Genomic DNA, 21,210 nt, shown 5'->3' with positions numbered 1-21,210 from the left:
CAAATTTTTCTTTCTAAGGGAAACACCTAAATCAGCATGCTTTTTTTTTTTTTTTTTTTTTTTGTCTTTTCTATGGCCGCACCCGCAGCATATGGAGGTTCCCAGGCTAGAGGTCTAATCAGAGCTGTAGCCTCTGGCCTACACCACAGCCATAGCAACACCAGATCCAAGCCGCGTCTGTGACCTACACCACAGCTCACAGCAACACCAGATCTTTAACCCACTGAGCGAGGCCAGGGATCGAACCCGCAACCTCATGGTTCTTGGTTGGATTCATTTCCACTGCGCCACAACAGGAACTCCAAAATCAGCATGCTTCTTTGTCCTCTCTTCTTCTTCTCTTTCTTCCTTGGCCACCCCACAGCATACGGAATTCCTGGTCTAGGGGTCAGATCAGAACCAAAGTTGCAACCTAAGCCGCAGCTCTGGCAACACTGGATCCTTAACCCACTGGATTGGGCTGGGGATTGAACCTGCGTCCCAGTGCTCCAGGGACACCACTGATCCTGCTGTGCCACAGAGGGAACTCCATTTTCTGTCCGCTTATTCTAATCTTCTTACTTGCTTCCCTCTGTGATATGACCTGACCCACAAGCTCATTACTAGCAGCTGCTTCTTTCAGCTCTCACTGAACAGTCACAGTGCCCGTCGCTCCGGCTCTTCACTTTAGCCGTGGAAGGTTCCAACACGTCCTAGTATGCCGTCTCAGACCTCCTGTGGTCTTGACAGTCAAAACCACCCTCTCTAGTAAGAAACGCTGAACATCACGTATCTGAAAAACACTATCTGAAGACTAAGCTCACCTTGCTTTTAATCCAACTCACCTGCACTACAGGTACATCATCAAACGCTTTGATGAAATCCTCCTCATCCACAGCACCAGCTCCCTCTTTTGCAGCTACAAAAAGACGGATTTTTTCAAAATGTAAACAATGTGCACCGAAGAAGTCTGAATATACACAATCAAATTACATTTTGGAATATTTGTAACTTTTTTAAAGTCTTAATAAGTAAAATCTAGAGTTTTGTGCGACTGACAAGCATTACTGACTCTCAATAACAAGACAAACTATAGTAATTAGACAACATAATTATACACATTAGCTTAAAGTCATTTAAAGAGACCACTTGCTTAGTGGGCCGGTCTAGCCTTTAAAGGATTTAGATGATTTCTATTTGTCTTAATGTGTAAATCTTTTCCAAGATTCCTAATAAACATATCATAGAAATTTTTATTCCTCAGGGAATACATTAAATTATATCATAGTTAGGAACCAAACCTATCTGTGAAACATTCAAATAAGTTCTAAAGAATTTAACAGTTGTCTCAACTTCATATTAGTATCAAAATATTTTCATTTCCTTAAGCTCATGTTAACTGTCCATTTTTCATTTATTTATCAGTTGCAATTTTTCCCCATAAAGCTGCTGTAAGATGCTCTGTATCTTCAAAGTTAATTGCTATTGTTTGGGAAAAAGTGTTTTTTTTTTTTTTTTTTTTTTTTGGATAATATGAACTTCATTTGCTAATATGGAAATCATATGATGCTTTATCAGATGCTTTTTCTTCATAATAAAGGTTTCAAAATTGTCGTCTACAGCCATCCCTGTAATGCTCACTAATGATTTACACTGATTAGTCCGCCTCCTATTCTAGAGCTTCTTACCAAGCTATCTGGTGTCTGGCGTCCTGGTCAACCACCTAGACTGAAAGGGGCTTTAAGGACAACTCCTGACAGCAATAAACACATGCCATGACTCTTGAAGAGTCACAGTGCCCTCACAAGCAAACTGTAAAAAGATTGCAGACACACTGTGATGTGGTGCTCTACGTGTGTTTTAGGGTTAGGCCTGGATCCCACCCAGCAGACCGGAGGAGCCAAGCGCCTCCTCTATGTGAGGCAAAGTGTCACAAACAGAATAGGACTCAAAGACCAAGCATGTGATCTTTTAGAGGTTAAAAAGTAGGAAATTTGCATGTAAGTTTAAAATGGGACAGCAATATGAAACTTGTATGTAACAAGGATTCAAAACTGGCTAAATTAGGGTGCGGGAGAGGAGGCGTTTAGGGAAGAAACCTTTGTAAATCAACTTTCAAAGCCGTGGGATCTGTACTCTTTACTAATTCAGCATCCATTCTGGTCTCACAAGGAAGAACGCCACTTGTAGCAACAAAACTCTTTTTAAAGACAGATGGTATAATCTGACTTCCAGACAGCCGCAATCTTGATACACAGAAACTGGCTAAAAAGACCCCCTGGTTGTCGCAGGCCTAGCTGGACAATGACGAAACCAGCCATCATAGTGATGCTTGCTCTCCCTCTGGCTCTTAGCTCTGCCCTCCCTCGTCTTAACCTCAGTCTCCTACAGGCTCTGCCTCAGCAAAACAGCAGCTCCACCTTGCAAGGTATCAACATCAACAGCACAGAACTAATCTTATTAAAGGACAGCAGGTGGAAGCATACTGCCAGCAGAACTGCTGCACTTCTAAAGGGCACGGTGGGCAAATATCATGTACATCTGCCTTTAAACGCTGACAAGCTGAGCCCTCACCACCACATGAGGCTCGGTCTCACCTGAAGATTTGGATCCAACTGTGGATGAACCGAGCCTGCGGGTGGTCCCCATTCCAACGTTTCTCCGAGAGCTTGGTGGAGCCTTGGATGACGTGGAACTGGCAGAAGAAGGCCTATTACCATCCACAGAATCTTCATCATCAAAATTTTTATCTGAAGAGTAAGCACAGAAATCATTTTTTAAGAAATGTTTAAGTACTTTTTCACCTTAACTTAAAATAGCAACTAGCCTTAGAGATGATGGCTTGTCTGCTCTTTGGGAATCTGAGGCGCAGGTCCAGGGTCAAGAAAAGCCCGAGGTAGTGCAAAATTCAGCTACAAACATCGGGTTTGCTTTCACAGACCCAGAATGCTCTCTCGCCCAAATTTTAGGAAATAGAAAAACCATAAAGAAGAAAGCAATTTATTATAAAACTACCACCTAGGAACAGTTACTTTAACAATTTGGAATATTTCTGACCATCCTTCATGCATTTTTTAATAGTTAATGCGAGACGCTATTTCATTTTAGAACATTGTTTATTTCAAATATGTCCATTTTACCATATGATGAAATATTCTTCATAAATACCATTTTAAGGGCTGAATGGTACTTTGTACTTTGAAAATTACACAAATGAAAAACACCTCCACTGTCACACATTTTGGGTGATTCTAATACCTTACCGTTAGACATAATATTGCACCAAAAAAAATTTTTTTTTTGCTTTTTTGCTTGAATTCAGTCTAATAATTTTAAGGAAAAAATTACTAGAAGCAATATTACAGGGTCAAAGAGTATAAAAGTTTTTGATGTGCACTGCCAAATTTATCTTCAAAAAATTAATACGTACTTTTCCTAGAAGTTGAAAGAAGTGCCTATCTTGCCAGACCCCTGCCAACATTGAATATTATCATTTTATTTATTTATTTATTTATTTATTGGTCTTTTTGTCTTTTTACGGCTGCACCCGCGGCATATGGAGGCTCCCAGGCTAGGGGTCAATGGGAGCTGCAGCTGCCAGCCTACACCACAGCCACAGCAACGCCAGATCTGAGCAGTGTCTGAGACCTACACCACAGCTCATAGCAATGCCGGATCCTTAACCCTCTGAGCAAGGCCAGGGATCGAACCCATGTCCTCATGGATGCTAGTCAGGTTTGCTAACCGCTGAGCATCGATAGAACTCATGAATATTATCATTTTAAACTTGAGCCAAAATTTGAAAAGCCAAACAAACAAACAAAACCCACACCTCTTCTTCACTGCATTTCTCTTTTAGTGAATTTGAACATTTTTTTCATAAGTTCATTAACTTACAAATTTTCTAAATAGCAATATATTTAACCAATGTTCAAGCTGCATTTAAAAATCTAAAAAGCAAAAATAAATCTTTGGGCTTAGAAAAATGAATGTATTTATAAACAGCATTTTGAAGACATAAGAATTAAAGCTGTCATGCTGCACATGAGTGTACCAAGGGCTTATATAGCAAGTGTGGGTCATTCAGGAGGATAAACAAAGAACTTAGGAGTGATTAAAAACCAAAAAAAAAAACAGGAGTTTTTGTTGCGGCTCAGCAGGTTAAGAACCTGATTGTGCATCTATGAGGATGCAGGTTTGACCCGTGGCCTCACTCAGTGGGTTAAGAATCCGGTGTTGCTGCAAGCTGTGGAGCAGATTATAGATGTGGTTCAGATCTGGCTTGGCTGTGGCTGTGGCTGTGGTTTAGGCCGGCAGCTGCAGCTCTGATTCAACCCCTAGACTGGGAACTTTCATATGCCACAGGTTTGGCCCTAAAAAGAAAACAAATAACAAAAAGAGAGAGAGAGAGAAACTGACATCCATAGTGGGTAATATTCATGATTTCTGAAATAGGGCATTAGATCTTTACCAATAAATCTGAAGTAAATAACTGCTGACCAGAAAACAGATACAAATAACATGCTTTTCTCAAACTAGTTGCTTCTTGGCTAAACTGCCCACAGCCAAGTCTTGGTCTACTCAGACCCTACTGTTCCTTCACAGCTCACCAACCATCCTCTTCAAAGTACAGGGCTTCTTTTATTCAACAGTAAGGGAGGAACCACATCCTTGTGCAAATAAGCTCCCCTCAACAAGTCTTTATATTTCCCATATCACCTCATCAAGCTGTGCTGTTTCACAGGCTCCTTCAATCCACACAACAGTGTCTTACTGATGTAGATGTTCAGTGATCTACCAGCAGAGACTTCCCATGTGGACTCAGAAGTGATTCTTAAACTGCAGAGCATGCTACTAAGGCCCCTCCCAAGAGTCAAGGACAAGGTCGCCCACTGGGCACTGCCAGCCTCAGCCCATCTGTCCTCAGGGCATCTCCTGGAGCGTGTGGACCGCTGTCATTACTCAGCCATGCTGAGAACTGTGACCATTACTCCTCTCAGAACAGTGACAGCTCCAGACTGTGGGAGAGGTCAATGACGACTGAGGGGCACGGACCCAGCAAAGCTTCTTTCAAAACTTCTATGTGCCGTGGGTGCAGCCATCAAAAGAAAAAAAGAAAGGAAGAAAGAATCCGCGTGCACCAGAACACAAGGGAATGACACACTGAACATGGTGAAAGGCAAGTGTCAGCCTAGAATTCTATATCCCCCAAAAATAGCTTTGAAGGATAGAGGCGGAATAAACTTATGTAGACAAACAAAAGGAGTCATCAGCAGCAGATGTGTGCTCCAAGAAACGCTGAAGATCCTCAGGCAAAAGGAAAATGACAACAAGTGGGAACTTGGATCTCCACTAAGAAATGAAGTGCATCGGCGACAGCGAATACCTGGGCAAATACAAGATTTTCACCTCATATTTTAATTACCGTAAAAGATGACTGTTTAATAAAACACTCAACATTTAGTTTCCATTCTTTTTATACTTCTCATGTCATAGGCAGACAACCTCGTGGCCAGAGAAGGGATGTATGCTGGCATACAGCTGCGATGGCAGTTAGGATATATGCAGGAAGCCACCCAAAAAACTGAGGGAAAGTATGAAGAAAGTGGAAGCAGTTTAGACTCTGTCTTCTAAGAGCATATATGTTAATTACAACTTGTCCCAATTTACTGCGATGTCACATGGTTTACTGTGCTGACAAGACACACACTTCATCACCATGGAAATGGACTGCTTGGAAGTTCCCAGGCCAGATCCTTAACCCACCACCCTGGGCTCAGAATTAAACCCACGCCTCTTCTGTGCCTCTGCTGTGACCTGAGCCACTGCAGTTGGATCTTTAACCCATTGTGCCGTAACGGAAACTCCCAAAGTAGGGTTTTTTAAACTGAGCTCTAAGAGTTCCAACTCAGTCTCTTTACTTACCCTTTGGGAACAAATCTAACAGGCTTACTCATCCAATTTTCTAACCAAATGAGAAGCAATTAAATACAGAAAGAGTGAGGGGGACACACAGGAGTGAAGCACAGTGATGTTAATAAGAAGTGACATTGAAAATCCAACAGCTAAGCAGAAACTATAAAGAGCAAACACACACAGGAAACCCCAAACCCACACTGCTTAGAATACCAGTTCAGAGGTCACACCCCACATACACAACGTAACAGCATAAGGGAAGGGGCTCTGTGATGCTGCACCATCGAGATCAAATTATTTTCATGTGATCTCTGCACTAACAAAGAAAGTCACGCATATTTTCTATCCGAGTTAGAAGTTCATTTTCCAAATTAACAGCTGGACACACTGCTTTAGATTTACAGGTACTTCACCTGAAAAGGTGTTTGGAGGATAAAAACCGATTGAGCCTATTATTTGAAAACTAACACACCATCTGAAAATAAGCTTATTACCCTAAGGTTCCCAGCTTTGGGGACTCCCAGAAATAAAAATCAAATTCAAAAGGATGCTGGGCTCTCAAAAAGGAGCCCAGTTTCAGTTAACTGGAATTACATTTTTCATCTGCAGCAGGGGCCGTTCCTTACCTGGACAAATGAGCTGTGTTCAAAGTGGCACTGTGGTCCCAAAGGGGATCCACTCTGGACCCCATCTAGGATGAGGAGCTCCGCAGTCTCAGGTTCTAATACGTTTCAGTATTTTTGAACTAAATCACTGCATACTGAATTCTACTAGTCCTTGAAACTCCCACTTTCTTCAGGCTTTTCAGCTAGGCAGACATCTGTTAGTATAGAGCCTCTTCTAGAGCTTTAACCAAGGAGTATTTTTAGCTGTGCAAGTCTGTGTTATTACATCAATTTAAAAATTTTCACACATTAAGACAACATCTGTTACACAGAAAATGTTCTTAGAGAAGGATCAGTTCTTCCTGAGCCCAAAGAAATAATTAATTCTATCTCTGGCCACCAGTGCAAAGACTCAGATGAAGGTTAGTTCTCTCATGTGACAGGTTGGGGGAGACACTTGGAATAAGCTCACTGAAGCCCTTTCCTTTAATTGCTTTAAAAAACAAACAAACAAAAAACACTTGAGTGAGTTCCCTGGTGGCTCAAAAGATTATGGACCTGGCATTACTGCTGTGGCACAGGTTCAGTCCCTGGCCGGGAACTTCCCCATGCTGCAGGCTCAGCCGAAAAACAAACAAAAATCACCCGAGTTCCAGTCCCTTGTTATATCAATAGGACCAGACATATAATTTCTACACTGTGACACTGTATTTTCATCCAATTCTCAGTTACCCCACTCCTGGCAATCCAATTATTGGGCACAGTAAAGTGAAACATAGCAGCCAAACAGCATGCCCAAAAGAACTGTTGACACAAAAGAGATTTTACAACACAGAGGAGACAGGACCTTTTGAAAAAAAAAGTCCAGAGTACAAACACAGTCATTCGTGGACTCCATAGCAAACCAGCGTAATTTCAAAAGCTGAATACATCTACGAACTTGACTGAAGCCCTGAATCGTGGTCCTGATGCTGGACAGAGGCCGGAGGGCAACCAGGGCCAGCACGGGAAGCAGAAGCAGTTCCTCACCAGCCTCAACTGACTCAGATTCTGAATCCTTCAGGGAGCCTCAGCAGAGCCCCAGGCCTCAGGATGGAACTGAACTGAAAGCAGCAAGCCACACACACTCTGTGGGTCAGAAGTCATCAAAGACCATTATGTAGCCCTGTGACAATGGTTTCGGGTATGGGAGTGGCAGAAAAACACACCAGTCTAAAGACAGGCTTCAAGTTCGGTGTTTAGAACTTGGAGTGGGAGCTCCCGTCGTGGCGCAGTGGTTAACGAATCCGACTAGGAACCATGAGGTTGCAAGTTCGGTCCCTGCCCTTGCTCAGTGGGTTGGGGATCCGGCGTTGCCGTGAGCTGTGGTGTAGGTCACAGACGCGGCTCGGATCCCATGTTGCTGTGGCTCTGGTGTAGGCTGGTGGCTGCAGCTCCAATTCGACCCCTAGCCTGGGAACCTCCATATGCCATGGGAGCGGCCCAAAGAAATAGCAAAAAGACCAAAAAAAAAAAAAAAAAAAAAAAGAACTTGGAGTTACAAGTCTGTGATCACACTGTCCATTTAGAAAATGCATGCACTCATCTATGAGGACAAAGAGAATGTCACAGAAAGAAGTGTCTGTTCCACTGCCCCTCTGCCAGGAAGGCCAGACCCCAAATCAGCAAGGTTTGCCTCTCTTCTCTCCTGAGCAGGCTGACTCTCGTGCAACTCCAATGGGGAGAAGATGCCTCTTTTCTAAACAACCAACTGTCTCCCTGCAGCAAGGTCCTTTGTGGAAGCTGATATTCTTAACAGGCCTTCAGATTCACCCACTCCCTGTTAGCGAAATTCTCTCCCAAGGGAGTGAAAAACGAGGCAGCCTAGTAACTGGAATATAATTAGCACTCCCAAGAGGAGGCCGCACAGAAACGTGATAATAAGCCCAGAAGCAGGCTGCTTTTCGTAAATATCCCCAAGTTTTTTCCTTCTTGGTCTTTCACAGCTCTAAGCTGCTGATGGCACGTCTCGCCCCATATGCCAAACACATTCCCCTGGAATCCTGAACACACAGGTCCTCTGCAGCCCTGCAGCCTTGTCCTTCTCTGTGCTACAGGCCGCACGTGGGCTTCTCAGGAGCTGCCTGCAGATCTGATCTGTTTCTCTCTCACTGGAGGAGAGACCATTTCATATTCTCCTTGGTATCCCTACCACCTATGACAGAGCCTGGGCCCACACACAATAGGGCAAATAGTTAACTCTAGCAGCCCCTACGAAAAAAGTTAAAAATTTGTGAATGGGTGCAAACCATTCTTCATGTGTCTTTTTTAGAAGCTTTCATTACTTTCAAAAATGCATAAGGCAGAGCTCCTATTGTGGCTCAGTGGTAATGAACCCAACTAGCATCCATGAGGACAAGGGTTTGATCCCTGACCTCGCTCAGTGGGTTAAGGATCTGGTGTTGCTGTGTAGGTCACAGATGCAGCTCGAATCCTACGTTGCTGTGGCTGTGGTGTAGGCCGGCAGCTATAGCTCTGATTCAACCCCTAGCCCCCTAGCCTGGGAACTTCCATATGCCACAGGTGCAGCCCTAAAAAGACGCCCCCCCCCAAAAAAAATAAGGTTTTATTAGATAATAGAGTCAAACAAGGCTATGAAAATGCCTAGGGAAGACAAAGAAAGTAGGGTAAAGCAACCTGAAATATTTTTTAACTCTCCTGATCCCCCCAAGTCAGAAATATCTTTATGCTTTTTTTCTGATAAAACATACACATATTTGAAAATTAAAAGTCAAAGTTCTCCTACATCAACCAAACCCCCCCAAAATTAATCTGTTCACACTGACATATACGCATCTCCAGATTTTAACAAATTTATAAACCTATCATTATACACACACATGCACAAAAACTGTTTTGCCCACTACCAATATTTAGTAAATTTTTCCTAAATTTCGTAAAATAGTATAAACTATTTTAAAAGATTATTACACTGCACACATATATAATATTTAATCAATCACTCATACATGGCCCGATTGTTTCAAATCTTTCACCCTTATATACCACTGCAGTCAATGCATTGAACAACAGTGGTGCAGCCACTATGGAAAACAATATGGCGGTTCCTCAGAAAACTAAAAATAGAGCTACCATATGATCCAACGATTCCACTCCTGGTCATATATCTGGACAACACTACAATCCCAAAAGATACATGCACCTCAGTATTCACTGCAGCACTAGTCACAATAGCAAGACAAGGAAATAACCCAAATGTCCATCGACAGAGGAATGGATAAAGAAGATGTGGTACACACATACAATGGAATATTACTCTTCCATAAAAAGAATGGAATAATGCCATTTGTAGCAACACAGACCCAGAGATTATCATACTAAGTGAAGTTAGACACAAAAAGACAAATACCATATAACGTCACTAATACGTGGAATCTAAACTATGGCACAAATAAATATATCTTTTAGAGATTCACATGCACAGACAATAGATTTGTGGCTGCCAAGGGGGAAAAGGGTTGGACTGGGAGTTAGGGGCTAGCAGATGCACACTATTATAGACAGAATAGATAAGCAACAAAGTCCTAATGTATAGCACAGACAGCTATATTCAATATCCTGGGATAAATCACAGTACAAAAAATATATAAAAGGGTAGATATATATGTGTGTGTGAGTCACTTTGCTATACAGCAGAACACAACATTGTAAGCCAACTATGCTTCAATTAAAAAATAAATTTTTAAAAAAAGTAATAACAGTTAATGTATATCTACGTATGTATGTAACTGCATGCCCAGCCTGTGTTTGGGGCTCACGTGTTCTCATTAAATCCCCTGACAACCCTAGGAGGGAAGTAGTGTCATCATTCTACTTTAAAGATGGAAAATCTTGCAGTTCTCACAGAGGTGCAGTGGGTTAAGAATCTGACTTCAGCCGCTCAGGTCGAGGCAGAGGACTGGGTTAGATTCCCCAGCCCACTTTCCATGCAAGCTGAGCTGATGCTGAGACATCCCAACCAGACACCCTCAGAGCAGATAAAGCCAGAGGAAAGAATGGGAGCAAAGCAGGATGACAAGTGGAAATCCATGTCAGTTTTATTCATCCTTTACAAAGGAAGCTAAAAGAGCGAGAAACAGGGTGGGGTTTGTGAGGGGGGAGCAGGGTAGAGAGGGAAAGAGACAGTCAAGGAAAATACTGTCAGTAACTGAAGAGGGAGACGAAAAATGTGAGGTCCTAGGGCAACCCTCCAGGAATGTTGCCCCTGAGAGCCCCTCCTGCCCATTGGGGAGAAGTGACAAAGGCCTTCCCCAAGTATGGATTAGGGCTCTTCCTCTGGGTCTTGGATGGAGAACATCCCGCTGCTCTACAGTGGATGAGCAGGTAGCAGCGAGCAGGCTCAGGGGATGCAGGTATGGCTGACAACAGACAGGCCTGAGGTGACCTTGTGGGTGAGGAAAGGCTCAGCAGACACTGGGCATTGAGCCTGTCCCATTAGTCACTGGCCTGCACTTTCATCAGGACCAACCTCGAGGTTTAAAAAGAAAATGGAAGTTCCCACCATGGCACAGGGGAAATGAATCTGACTAGGAACCATGAGGTTGCAGGTTCGATCCCTGGCCTCGCTCAGTAGGTTAAGGATCCAGCATTGCTGTGAGCAGTGGTGTAGGTCGCAGAAGAGGCTCAGATCTGGCGTTGCTGTGGCTCTGGAGTAGGTCGGCAGCAACAGCTCGGATTAAACCCCTAGCCCAGGAACTTCCATGTGCCGTGGGTGTGACCCTCAAAAGACAAAAGCCAAAAAATAAATAGATAGATAGATAGATAGATAGATAGATAGATAGATAGATAGATAGAAAAAGAAAATGGAAATAAGCTACTGCTTCCTTATCTATGAAAAAAGGGGAATACTGCCCAGGAATGGGGGAACAGCCAAAAGCAAGCCCACTCCTCTCCTGCCAGCGATGGCTGATCTAGGGGGACTGCCATCCCCCCAGGGGCCATACCCTGCTTCAGGGATGGGCAGGAGCCAGGCTAGCCAAAGCCCAGAGGCTCTGCCTCACCCACAGCCATCATCCATTCTAGAACCTATCTCATAAGGCAGAGCCGGGGTGGGGAGTGGGGGTGGGGCTGAGGCCGGGAAGAGGCTAGGGCTGCATCCCTGGAGGTAAACAAGACCTGAGTTACACAAGCCAATTAACCCTCTTCTTACAAGTATACCAGGGATGCAGCGTGTACACTCACAACCAACCAAGACAAACTCTATGCTGCATTCAGGGGATGCCACACAGATGAGACAGAACAGGCACGAAGATAAGAAAACTAGAGGTTCTCTACAAACGGCAGTCATCACACTCTGTCACTATGTGATGCTCTAGGTACAAAAAGCGTATCCTTTCAAAATATGTGGATGGAGCTGAAGAATTAGGAACAGAATGTTTTTAATGCACTTATAAAAGGCATAATGAATTCAGGTTACACAGCAAAAAGAAATGTCTGGACTTTTTGAGAAACCAAAGAAGGCCTCAAATCCCTTCCCTAGAGCTGGTTCCAAAATTAAAGGATCCACCTGCCCCTCATCCAGAAGCCTTGGGGTGGGCTCACCGACAATGTCCTCAGGGTCAGAGGAAAGAAATTCGTCATTTAACAGGTAAAGGAAAAAAAGCTAAACTAGGAATATGCTTCCACCAAATGGCATCAACTTCCTAAATTCTCCCTAAACCCTCCTGGACCCCCTGTAACTTCAAGTTCAAGTCCAGGGCACAGGGTCACCTGAGAGGTGATTTGGTCTTAAAGTATCCCTGTGTTACTTCCAAAGTGAAACTGGGTGGGTGCCCACGAGCCAAAGCCCCCACCCAACCCTGCACCCAGGGCTGCAGGAGAGGAGACTCCTCTGAATTCATGGGTACGTTCCCTTTTCATCTCAGCATTTCCAAAGCAAGCATCCTCAGGGCCAGGCACTCTCTGGGAGCTGGGACTCGGGACAGTCAAGGCGTGGCTCCCAAGCCATCTGGCGTGGGAACCAGCCGTACACCCCACAGCAGTTCTGACTCAGAGTGATGCTTGGCTGAAGGCACGCAGAGCATGTGCCAAAGGAGTACAGAAGCGGGCCCCACAGAACAGGGTCATATATTAACTGAGAAAGGATCGCGTATCCTCGTATCCACCCTCCAACCTGACTCACTCTGTCACTGTACCACTTGCATATGATGCCAGAGGACTTACCTTAATGGGGACGGAGAAGGTCCCATGTGCTCACCAGCTGATGTGACTCAGGATTGTATCCACCTGCCCACCCAGTGCCCACACTGGGGAAGAACAGATCCCAGAGGCCCCTCCTGGACAATGGAGGGGACAAGGACTGCTGATGGGGACAGAGAACTAACAAGCCAGCTGCCATCTGCAACAGACGGGTCCTGGAACCCCACTGTCCCTGGACTGTCCTCATCTTGGGCACGAAGGAGCAGAAGACTGAAGGAAAAGTCCCCAAGTCACATTCAGCGGTTTAAGTTACTAAAGTCAGCATCTCTTGAGCAATCTGGAGGCACAACTTAAACCCACCTGCTAATACTATGTTTTCCCCAAAGAAATGAACCTTCAACTTGCTATCCATCCTGCATCAGCCCCTGCACAGAGTTAAGGAGAAAGTTAGTTTAAATCCAGACACTAGTGGCTTGTATTCTCCCTGCCATGAATTTTCAGCTACTTTCAGGCTTCTTTCCTAGGAAACAAGATTATCAAAGGGATTATCACGGAATTACACTAAATCCCATGACTCACAGATCAGCCACACTCAGGATGGCTCAGGAAGAGAGTCTAAGAAAGAATTAAGCAGTGTAGTGAACTAAAAATTCCAGTCTTGTGAGCTCCCTTGTGGCTCAGTGGTAATGAACCCAACTAGTATCCATGAAGATGCAGGTTCGATCCCTGGCCTAGCTCAGTGGGTTAAAGATCTGGCATTGCCATGAGCTGCGGTGTAGGTCACAGATAAGGCTCGGACCTGGAGTTGCCATGGCTGTGGCGTAGGCAGGCAGCTGCAGCTCTGATTTAAGCCCCAGCCTGGGACCTCCATATGCCATGGGTGCAACCCTAAAAAGCAGAAAGGAAAAAGAAAATCCCAGTCTTATTTCAAGAATTTGGAGATCTTTACTAGTAGATATCTCTAAGAAAACGTATCAAGAGTTTGGGTCAATTTCATTTTCTCCAACTATTACTATGTCTTGTTTCTCTAGTGCGTTTTCATTTCAGTCTGAGTAATTCCAGGCTTATAAATCTGAAAAGTCAAATCTCATTAAGTGGATGGTTTCTCTATGGTTTCAGTAAGAAAAGGGCTTTGGATAACTGTAATACACACATGTTTAAAACAAATTGACGACTGCTAAGGCCTTGTTGTCTTTACTTAAACTTATTCCCATAGCTACTTGAGGTTCACAATGCTATAATTATCTACATAATTATTAAGCAAATAGTAATATAAACCAAGAATAACTTGTTTCAGAATTTCAAATTAGTTACCTTTCTAAAATTCTTTTAATCACATTTGGGTCCATTAGTTGCTAATGGCACTCAGGTTTGTCAGTATTATTTGTCTAGAGAATTATCTAGATTGAGTCCCTGCCAGGTGAGAGTGTCTCAGACAGACTGATTGGTGCAAGGCCATGTGTCAAGGCCACAGAGCTGCAGGCTAAAAACAAGAAGCAGGCGAAGAAAAGCTCAAGGAGAGAGGAACACCATGGGAGCCTATGAGCAAGTGCATTTAAGGGGAAAAAGTACAGGTAAGTACAGGCATAAGGCATACTACAAGGTACAGGACACTGTCAGGTAAACTTCAAGCACATTACTGAAATTACTTGCTTGATAACTATCCTTTCACGCTGATCACATACATATCTTTCAGCCCTACAAACAGGTTCGCCATCACCTTGGCAGCCACTGAGTCCTGCTGTCACTTGGGCTTCCCCCAGCACTCCCCATCTCCAGAGCCAACCCCCAGAGCAACCACACTGCCCAATTTGTGCCACAGAAGGCCAGTATGTGAGAACTGCCACACCCAGTTTGCTCCGAGAGCCTCACTCCCCTCCAAATGCCTGTAGAAAGCCAGCCTTTACTGAGGAAATGAAAGAGAATAAATACAAATAATCCCCCCCCCCCAAAAAAGAGAAAGAAAGCTAGTCATGCAGGGCATGTGTGAGCACACCAGAAGGGCACTTGGACCTCATCACAGGCCCTCAGATCAGCTCAAAAAATGTGCTCTGACCCCAGAGACAGCCAGTAGATAATAGGCTTCTCGAAGGCAGCAGAATGGAAAAAAGGAAAGATACAAAAGAAATTGGTGGGGAAGAGGGAAGAGAAATGGAGGAAAGGAATGAAAAAAGCATGGCAAGAAGAGAAAAAATTCTCTCTGAAGTTCTAATGCATGAGCAAAGAGCTAGTTCACTGGAAGCAAGAACAGCTGGGTCATTCTCGGTGGTCAAAGACTGTCACCTAACTTGGACGACCACCTCTTCCTCCGTGCCCAGCTGCAGACAGCTGCACTCAGGGGCCCTCTCAGACCCTTTCCTTTCTATGCAAAGAAATCCAAGTAAACTAAAGTTGCCAAAAGTGAATTTTAAGATGGAAAAAGACAGCCTTTCAGTTGTTTTTTCCCAATTTTATTTTTATAGAAATACAACGTATATACTTACGCAGCCTGGACCCCAGTTCTAAGAACCCCATGAAACTCCTCCTAACTATTTACAATTTTCCCTGCCTTGCTCAATCACCCCTCAATTTCAAACCATAGCGAGTCGATCTGTCTCCAATGTCTGGGCACCAGTGCCAGACAGAATGCTGTGCCCAGCGGTCCAGCAATCAATGCATGGGTGGGTAACAGGGGGGCTCAGCCCCGGCTCCGAGGACCTAAGAGCAGCCTCTGGGTGCATGTCCATCAGGGAGGAGGGGACCGGGAAAGCCTCCAACCTCAGAGCCACGCTGAATTAAAGGTCTGAGCATCCTCAGCATGGAGGCTGCAGCAGTCAGGGTGAGGTTACACCGAGAAGATGACATAACAGGACTTCCAATCTTCCCCATCGGACTCCAACCTTCAGAGGCGGCACAGACAGTGGCGAAAAGCACACAGATGTCAAAGGGCTCTCCAGACTCCCAAACCCTGCCCTCGTTCTTAGTTTAGATATGATACTTGACCTCTCTGAGCCTGCTCCTCGTCTGCAGAAAGAGGACCACTTGCCTACCTGTTCCCTGGGTATTCGGAATGCCCTCCAAGTGCCCACCTGGGCCAGGCCCTGCACTGGATGCTGACAGCTCAGAGAACAGAGCATTTTCTATCTCAGAGCTAAGAGCCATCAGCGAGGGGGGCCTTCGGAAAGAACAATTCCAGAGAATTCTGAGGTCCAGGGAAGGGACTCCTGAGGAAGCCTCTGCACAGTGAAAGTGGAGCTGAAATATCAGCAGACATCGAGCAGGTGAAGAGGAAAGTGTACTCCAGTGGGAACGATGTGTGTGAAGCCCTTGGGGCCAAAAAGCAACCCAGGCAGCTATACAGACTGACACGAGGACGGCACGGGCTCACAGACATGCTGAACAGCTCCAGAAATTATAACAATGCAAATGTCTCCATGGTATTAAGGTACTTTGGGGCACTTCAACCAGTACTTATGCCCCACAAAAGTACTCAAGAAATACAGTGAAGGAGTTCCCATCGTAGTGCAGCGGAAATGAATCCGACTAGGAACAATGGGGTTGCGGGTTCCATCCCCGGCCTCGCTCAGTGGGTTAAGGATCTGGCATTGCCCTGAGCTGTGGTGTACGTCACAGACATGGCTCGGATCTCACGTTGCTGTGGCTGTGGCATAGGCCAGCAGCTATACTTCCGATTCGACACCTAGCCTGGGAACCTCCATATGCCCAGGGGTGGCCCTAAAAAGACAAAAGACATAAAAAAAAAAAAAAAAAGAAAGAAAGAAAGAAATTCAGTGAAGACATTTATTTGAACCAAACCTACCTGGATTTGCATTTTTACTACTGCACGGGCAAGGGGGGAGTTTCAAACAACTTTAAATGTGTGAACAAAGTTTGCACAGCAATGACTGAAAACTGAAAGTAAACTTCTAGGAATCAGCAAGGAATATTTATTTCAACACCTTAGATAATCTCTGAATGTCGTATTAACAAAAATCACAGTATCTCCTTTCATTGATCTACTATTCTTTTCTCCTTTTGACTACACTACTTATTTTATCTTTGAACTCACCCTAACAGTATTATATTTAATTAATGTCAGAACCCAAGTCTCACAAACATCAGATCTGCACCTTGCATTCGTCTGGGAATGTCATTTGAATTATCACTGTACCAACCCTGACCCAATTCTTCTTGACAACCACTACCCAGGAACAAAAGCCAGTCAGCTGGAAAAGTCCAGAGCCAAATCTGGAAAAGGTTCCCTACAAGAAAGATTCCTCACATTAAAAGTGACTGCACCATTTCCCGTTGTGGCTCAACAGTAATGAACCCAATTAGTATCCATGAGAACGAGGGTTTCATCAGTGGGTTAAGGATCCGGCATTGCTCTGAGCTGTGGTGTAGGTTCCAGACAAGGCTCAGATCCTGAGTTGCTGTGGCTGTGGTATAGGCCAGCAGTTGCAGCTCCAATACCACCTCTAACCTGGAACCTTCTATGTGCCATGGGTGTGCCCCTAAAAAAACAAAACAAAACAAAACAAAAAAACGCCAGATCCCCCACCCACTGAGCGAGGCTAGGGATCAAAAACGCATCTTCTTGGATACTAATCAGATTCATTTCCACTGCACCACAACGGGAACTCCTCTTTTTTTTTTTTTTTTTTTTTTTTTGATAATAGATGTTTCAAATACACAGAACATTGAACAATAAAAACACATAATCCCACCACCCAGATAAATTCTGTGGCCTTTTTCAAAAGAATAAAATCAACTGATGTCTGTACATAGTTAAGTATTTCAAATGTTAACAAAAGAAAATGAAAGCCCTTACTGCTATGCAGTTCGGGTTTTTTTTTTAATAAAGTTTTTAGTTTGGAATCGTGTTGGAGTTACAGAAGAGCTGTGAGGCTAGTACAGAGTCCCTGCATGCTCCACACCCAGCTCCCTCTTACTAACATCACACATTAGTACGGCTACCATTAACGGGCCAATATTGCTCATTACTATTAACTGAAGTCCAGACCTGACCCAGAGCCCCCATTCTTCCCACTGTCCTCCATCTGTTCCAGGACTCCACTCAGGATATCCATCACCCTTAACCATCGTGGCTCCCTCAGCCCCTCCAGGCTGTGACAGTTTCTCAGACTCTGCTGGTTCTGGATGATCTTAACAGTTTCAAGCAGCACTGGTTGGGGAGCTGACAGAAAATCCTTCCATATGGGTTTGCCTGTGGTTTCTGTCCTGTTGAGACAGAACTTACGGTTCTGGAGGACAACCACGGAGATAAAACGCCATTCTCATCGCATCGTCAGCATGCAGGCTGTCTACAAGCCCACCACTGTTGACCTCGCTGACCTGGCTGAGGCAGCATCTGTCAGATGTCTGCACCATAGAGTGACCCTTCCCCCTTTCCCCACACCGCGAAGCATGCAGAGCTGGGTGTCACGCCCTTGGAGGTGTGGTGAGGGGGGATGGCAGCCATGTGAATGATTTAGACTCACTCTGTATGGGGATCTGCCTCTTTCCCCTGTTTATGTATTTAGTCAGTCATTCACCTGTCTTAGCACAGACCCAGGAACATCTATACTCTGGGTTACAATCCAGCGCTACTTTATCACTCAACTGGCTCAAGCTCTGGTCATTGGAGTCTTTGGCAGCCTCTGGTGACCACTGATCTACCTCCATGATGGTTTGGATTTGTTTCCCTTTGTCGGAGCATGTCTTAACTTCCTGGGCTATAAGAGGCAACAGGCTCTCTGGGTGTGGTCCCTGCTCCAGCCCTTGCATCGGCCATCCCCACAGAGCCCAGTGGTATCAGAAACCAAGGTCTGCACAGGTGGCAGTACTTTCTATGAGACCTTATAATTCATCTGATTCTGCATTTTATTTCTCTTGAGAGCTTTCCTTATCCAAACAAAAACATCAACAATATTTTAACCTAAATCCAACTTTCCCCTCCCATTAGATTGGGTCCCTATATCACACTGGACAACACTACGGGCCAGGCCTGAAGCCAAGCTATCCCCCCAGCATCTCGTTCACTCCTGACAATGACACAGGAATTATTCATCTCCCCAACGTGTCCGTGAGGAAATCAAGGCTGACAGACAAGTGGTCTGCGCAGGTCACACACTGTCCATGCAGACAGACTCACACTCAGGCTGAGGGACTGTGAGGGCCACATGCTTACTCACTCCTGCCCCAAATTCGCTCATCCACTTATGACTCCAGTCACCAGGACCAAAAACCCACTTAATGGATTGGTGCCACTTTTTGGATGATTTATACTAAACTTTAAGGAAAAGAATGTAAATCCTCATAGAGCTAAATCTATTTCATTTAAAAGAATAGCATTTAGGAGTTCCCATCGTAGCGCAGTGGTTAACGAATCCAACTAGGAACCATGAGATTGCGGGTTCGATCCCTGGCCTTGCTCAGTGGGTTAAGGATCCAGCATTGCCATGAGCTGTGGTGTAGGTTGCAGACTCAGCTGGATCCCGCATTGCTGTGGCTCTGGCGTAGGCCGGCGGCCACAGCTCTAATTAGACCCCTAGCCTGGGAACCTCCATATACCGCGGGAGCAGCCCTAGAAAAAGCAAAAAAGACAAAAAAAAAAAAAAAAAGAATAGCATTTATTCTGAATTACATCTTTAAAAAAAATTTTTTACCAGTCCTAATATCTAGGGACTAATTTTTTACTAAGGACTAATTTTTTACTAGTTCTAATATTAATAATATTAATATTTATATATTAATATAAAATATATTTTGGTTGCTGTTGTTACATTTGGTAAAATTAAAGCTGGTCACCCTGCATCAGTCTCTCCACCCAATTTTTCAAAATTTAACTTGGAGGAATAAATGGCCTACAATGAAAATCTCTGCTTCTTAGCACGGCATGCAGGGCCCCGGCCATCTCCCCTGCACTTTCCCCTCCAGGAATACCAAGCTGCTTTCAAAAGCAAATTCATCATGTTTGTGTCATGATTTCCAAGCCCAGAATCCCTCTCCTCCGCCCCCACGTGCCCATCACTGGGCAAACAGCTGATTAAGGATGTCACATTTTCAAAGTGTCTAAAGCAGGCTGATGCCTGTATTAATAATATCTTTTTGAATGCTTTAATTATTCCCTAAGCCATCTCCTAAAAATGGCACAATTTCAGGATCAAAGAAACAAACAAAGCCAAGGTTTTATTGCAGCAGGAGGGAGGCTGCACTGAGCTTGGGTGACCCAGCTCGCTAGGAGGAGGACTGGCCTAAGATGGCAAAGCCCGGGCCACCAGCCCGATTAAAGGACTGAAACCTCCCTGCCTACTCCCCACAGGGCTGCTGTGATAATCATGAAACAGAGGACATTTGGGAAGAGCTCTGAAATACTACAATACCTACATAGAACTGGAGTAGAAAATGGTTGGCATTTGGGAGTTCCCGTCATGGCGCAGTGGTTAACGAATCCGACTAGGAACCATGAGGTTGCGGGTTCCATCCCTGGCCTTGCTCAGTGGGTTAAGGATCCGGCGTTGCCGTGAGCTGTGGAGTAGGTCGCAGTCATGGCTCAGATCCCGCATTGGTGTGGCTCTGACATAGGCTGGCAGCTACAGCTCCAGTAAGACCCCTAGCCTGGGAACCTCCATATGCCACGGGAGCGGCTCAAGAAAAGGCAAAAAGACAAAAAAAAAAAAAAAAAAAAAGAAAGAAAGAAAGAAAATGGTCGGCGTTACAATTTGTAGATTGCTATGGGTCCCTATTATCCAGGAGTTGGCAGAGGAAGATTCAAATATACCACTGCCACGAGAAACACTTTTTAATCCTAGTTTTCTACAATACTTGCAGCTCCCTGGGGTAAAAGTTACAATGATTGTAAAGCCTGCATTTCAGGTAAGTGAGTAAGGAGGTAGGTAATCTGAAAGGAATTATCAAGTGAGAGAACAGTCTTTATTTTAAAATCAGACCCACAAGGCTTTCTCCATGGTCTTTAACACAAATCAGTCAACCCCATGATTATTTTTCCCTGTTGTTTTTTTTAAAACCCCAAAATACAACAACGTTAGACAAATGCTATTATAAGTAACACATTCTCAAATCCTCAAATGAAGGGTTCTAAGAGAGGTCACCTCAGAACATGAATTATTTAGCTCTCTTGCCCAGGTATTGATTTCCTACAGCAACTTAACCTGAAGACAGAATACTGTAATGAGGGATGAAATCGAAATGAACGCCATTACGACACACTTTAAATTCTCAATTTTATAATACAATTAACAAGCAAAATCCAGTGTCTGCCAGTACAACCATTTTCAGCAGTCTCAATCAAACTAAGTTTAAGAAGACAGAGAAAAAGACACCCACCCACACACCCCTTAACAATCTAGGACAAAACAGAGCAAACAAGCTGAACATGTGCCAATCCCGGAAGGGAGACAAATGAACACTTGTTACTGGGCACAATTTATTCTGTATAATACCTGTTTCAGCTGAAGGGTTGGAAACAGCCTTCAGAGACAACAAATTAAAAGCCTGCCAGGAGGACCAT

At 44.4% G+C, this 21,210-nt stretch overlaps 1 protein-coding gene across 36 annotated transcripts in view; it reads right to left on the bottom strand.

The window, feature by feature from the left end:
* Positions 1–21,210, bottom strand: part of CLASP1 (cytoplasmic linker associated protein 1) — a 260,115-nt gene that overhangs the window by 114,616 nt on the left and 124,289 nt on the right. For all 36 annotated transcript variants that reach the window (XM_021075175.1, XM_021075147.1, XM_021075149.1 and 33 more), the window contains 2 exons: positions 2,577–2,729; positions 825–898 (listed from right to left, as the gene is read on the bottom strand). In XM_021075175.1, coding sequence (XP_020930834.1) covers positions 825–898; positions 2,577–2,729 — 227 coding nt within the window. The remainder of the gene's footprint in view (positions 1–824; positions 899–2,576; positions 2,730–21,210) is intronic.

Source organism: Sus scrofa, chromosome 15, assembly GCF_000003025.6.
Source record: "Sus scrofa isolate TJ Tabasco breed Duroc chromosome 15, Sscrofa11.1, whole genome shotgun sequence".
NCBI lineage: Eukaryota > Metazoa > Chordata > Mammalia > Artiodactyla > Suidae > Sus > Sus scrofa.
Note: the sequence above shows the minus strand (reverse complement) of the source record. Positions and strands in the feature narration are given on the sequence as shown.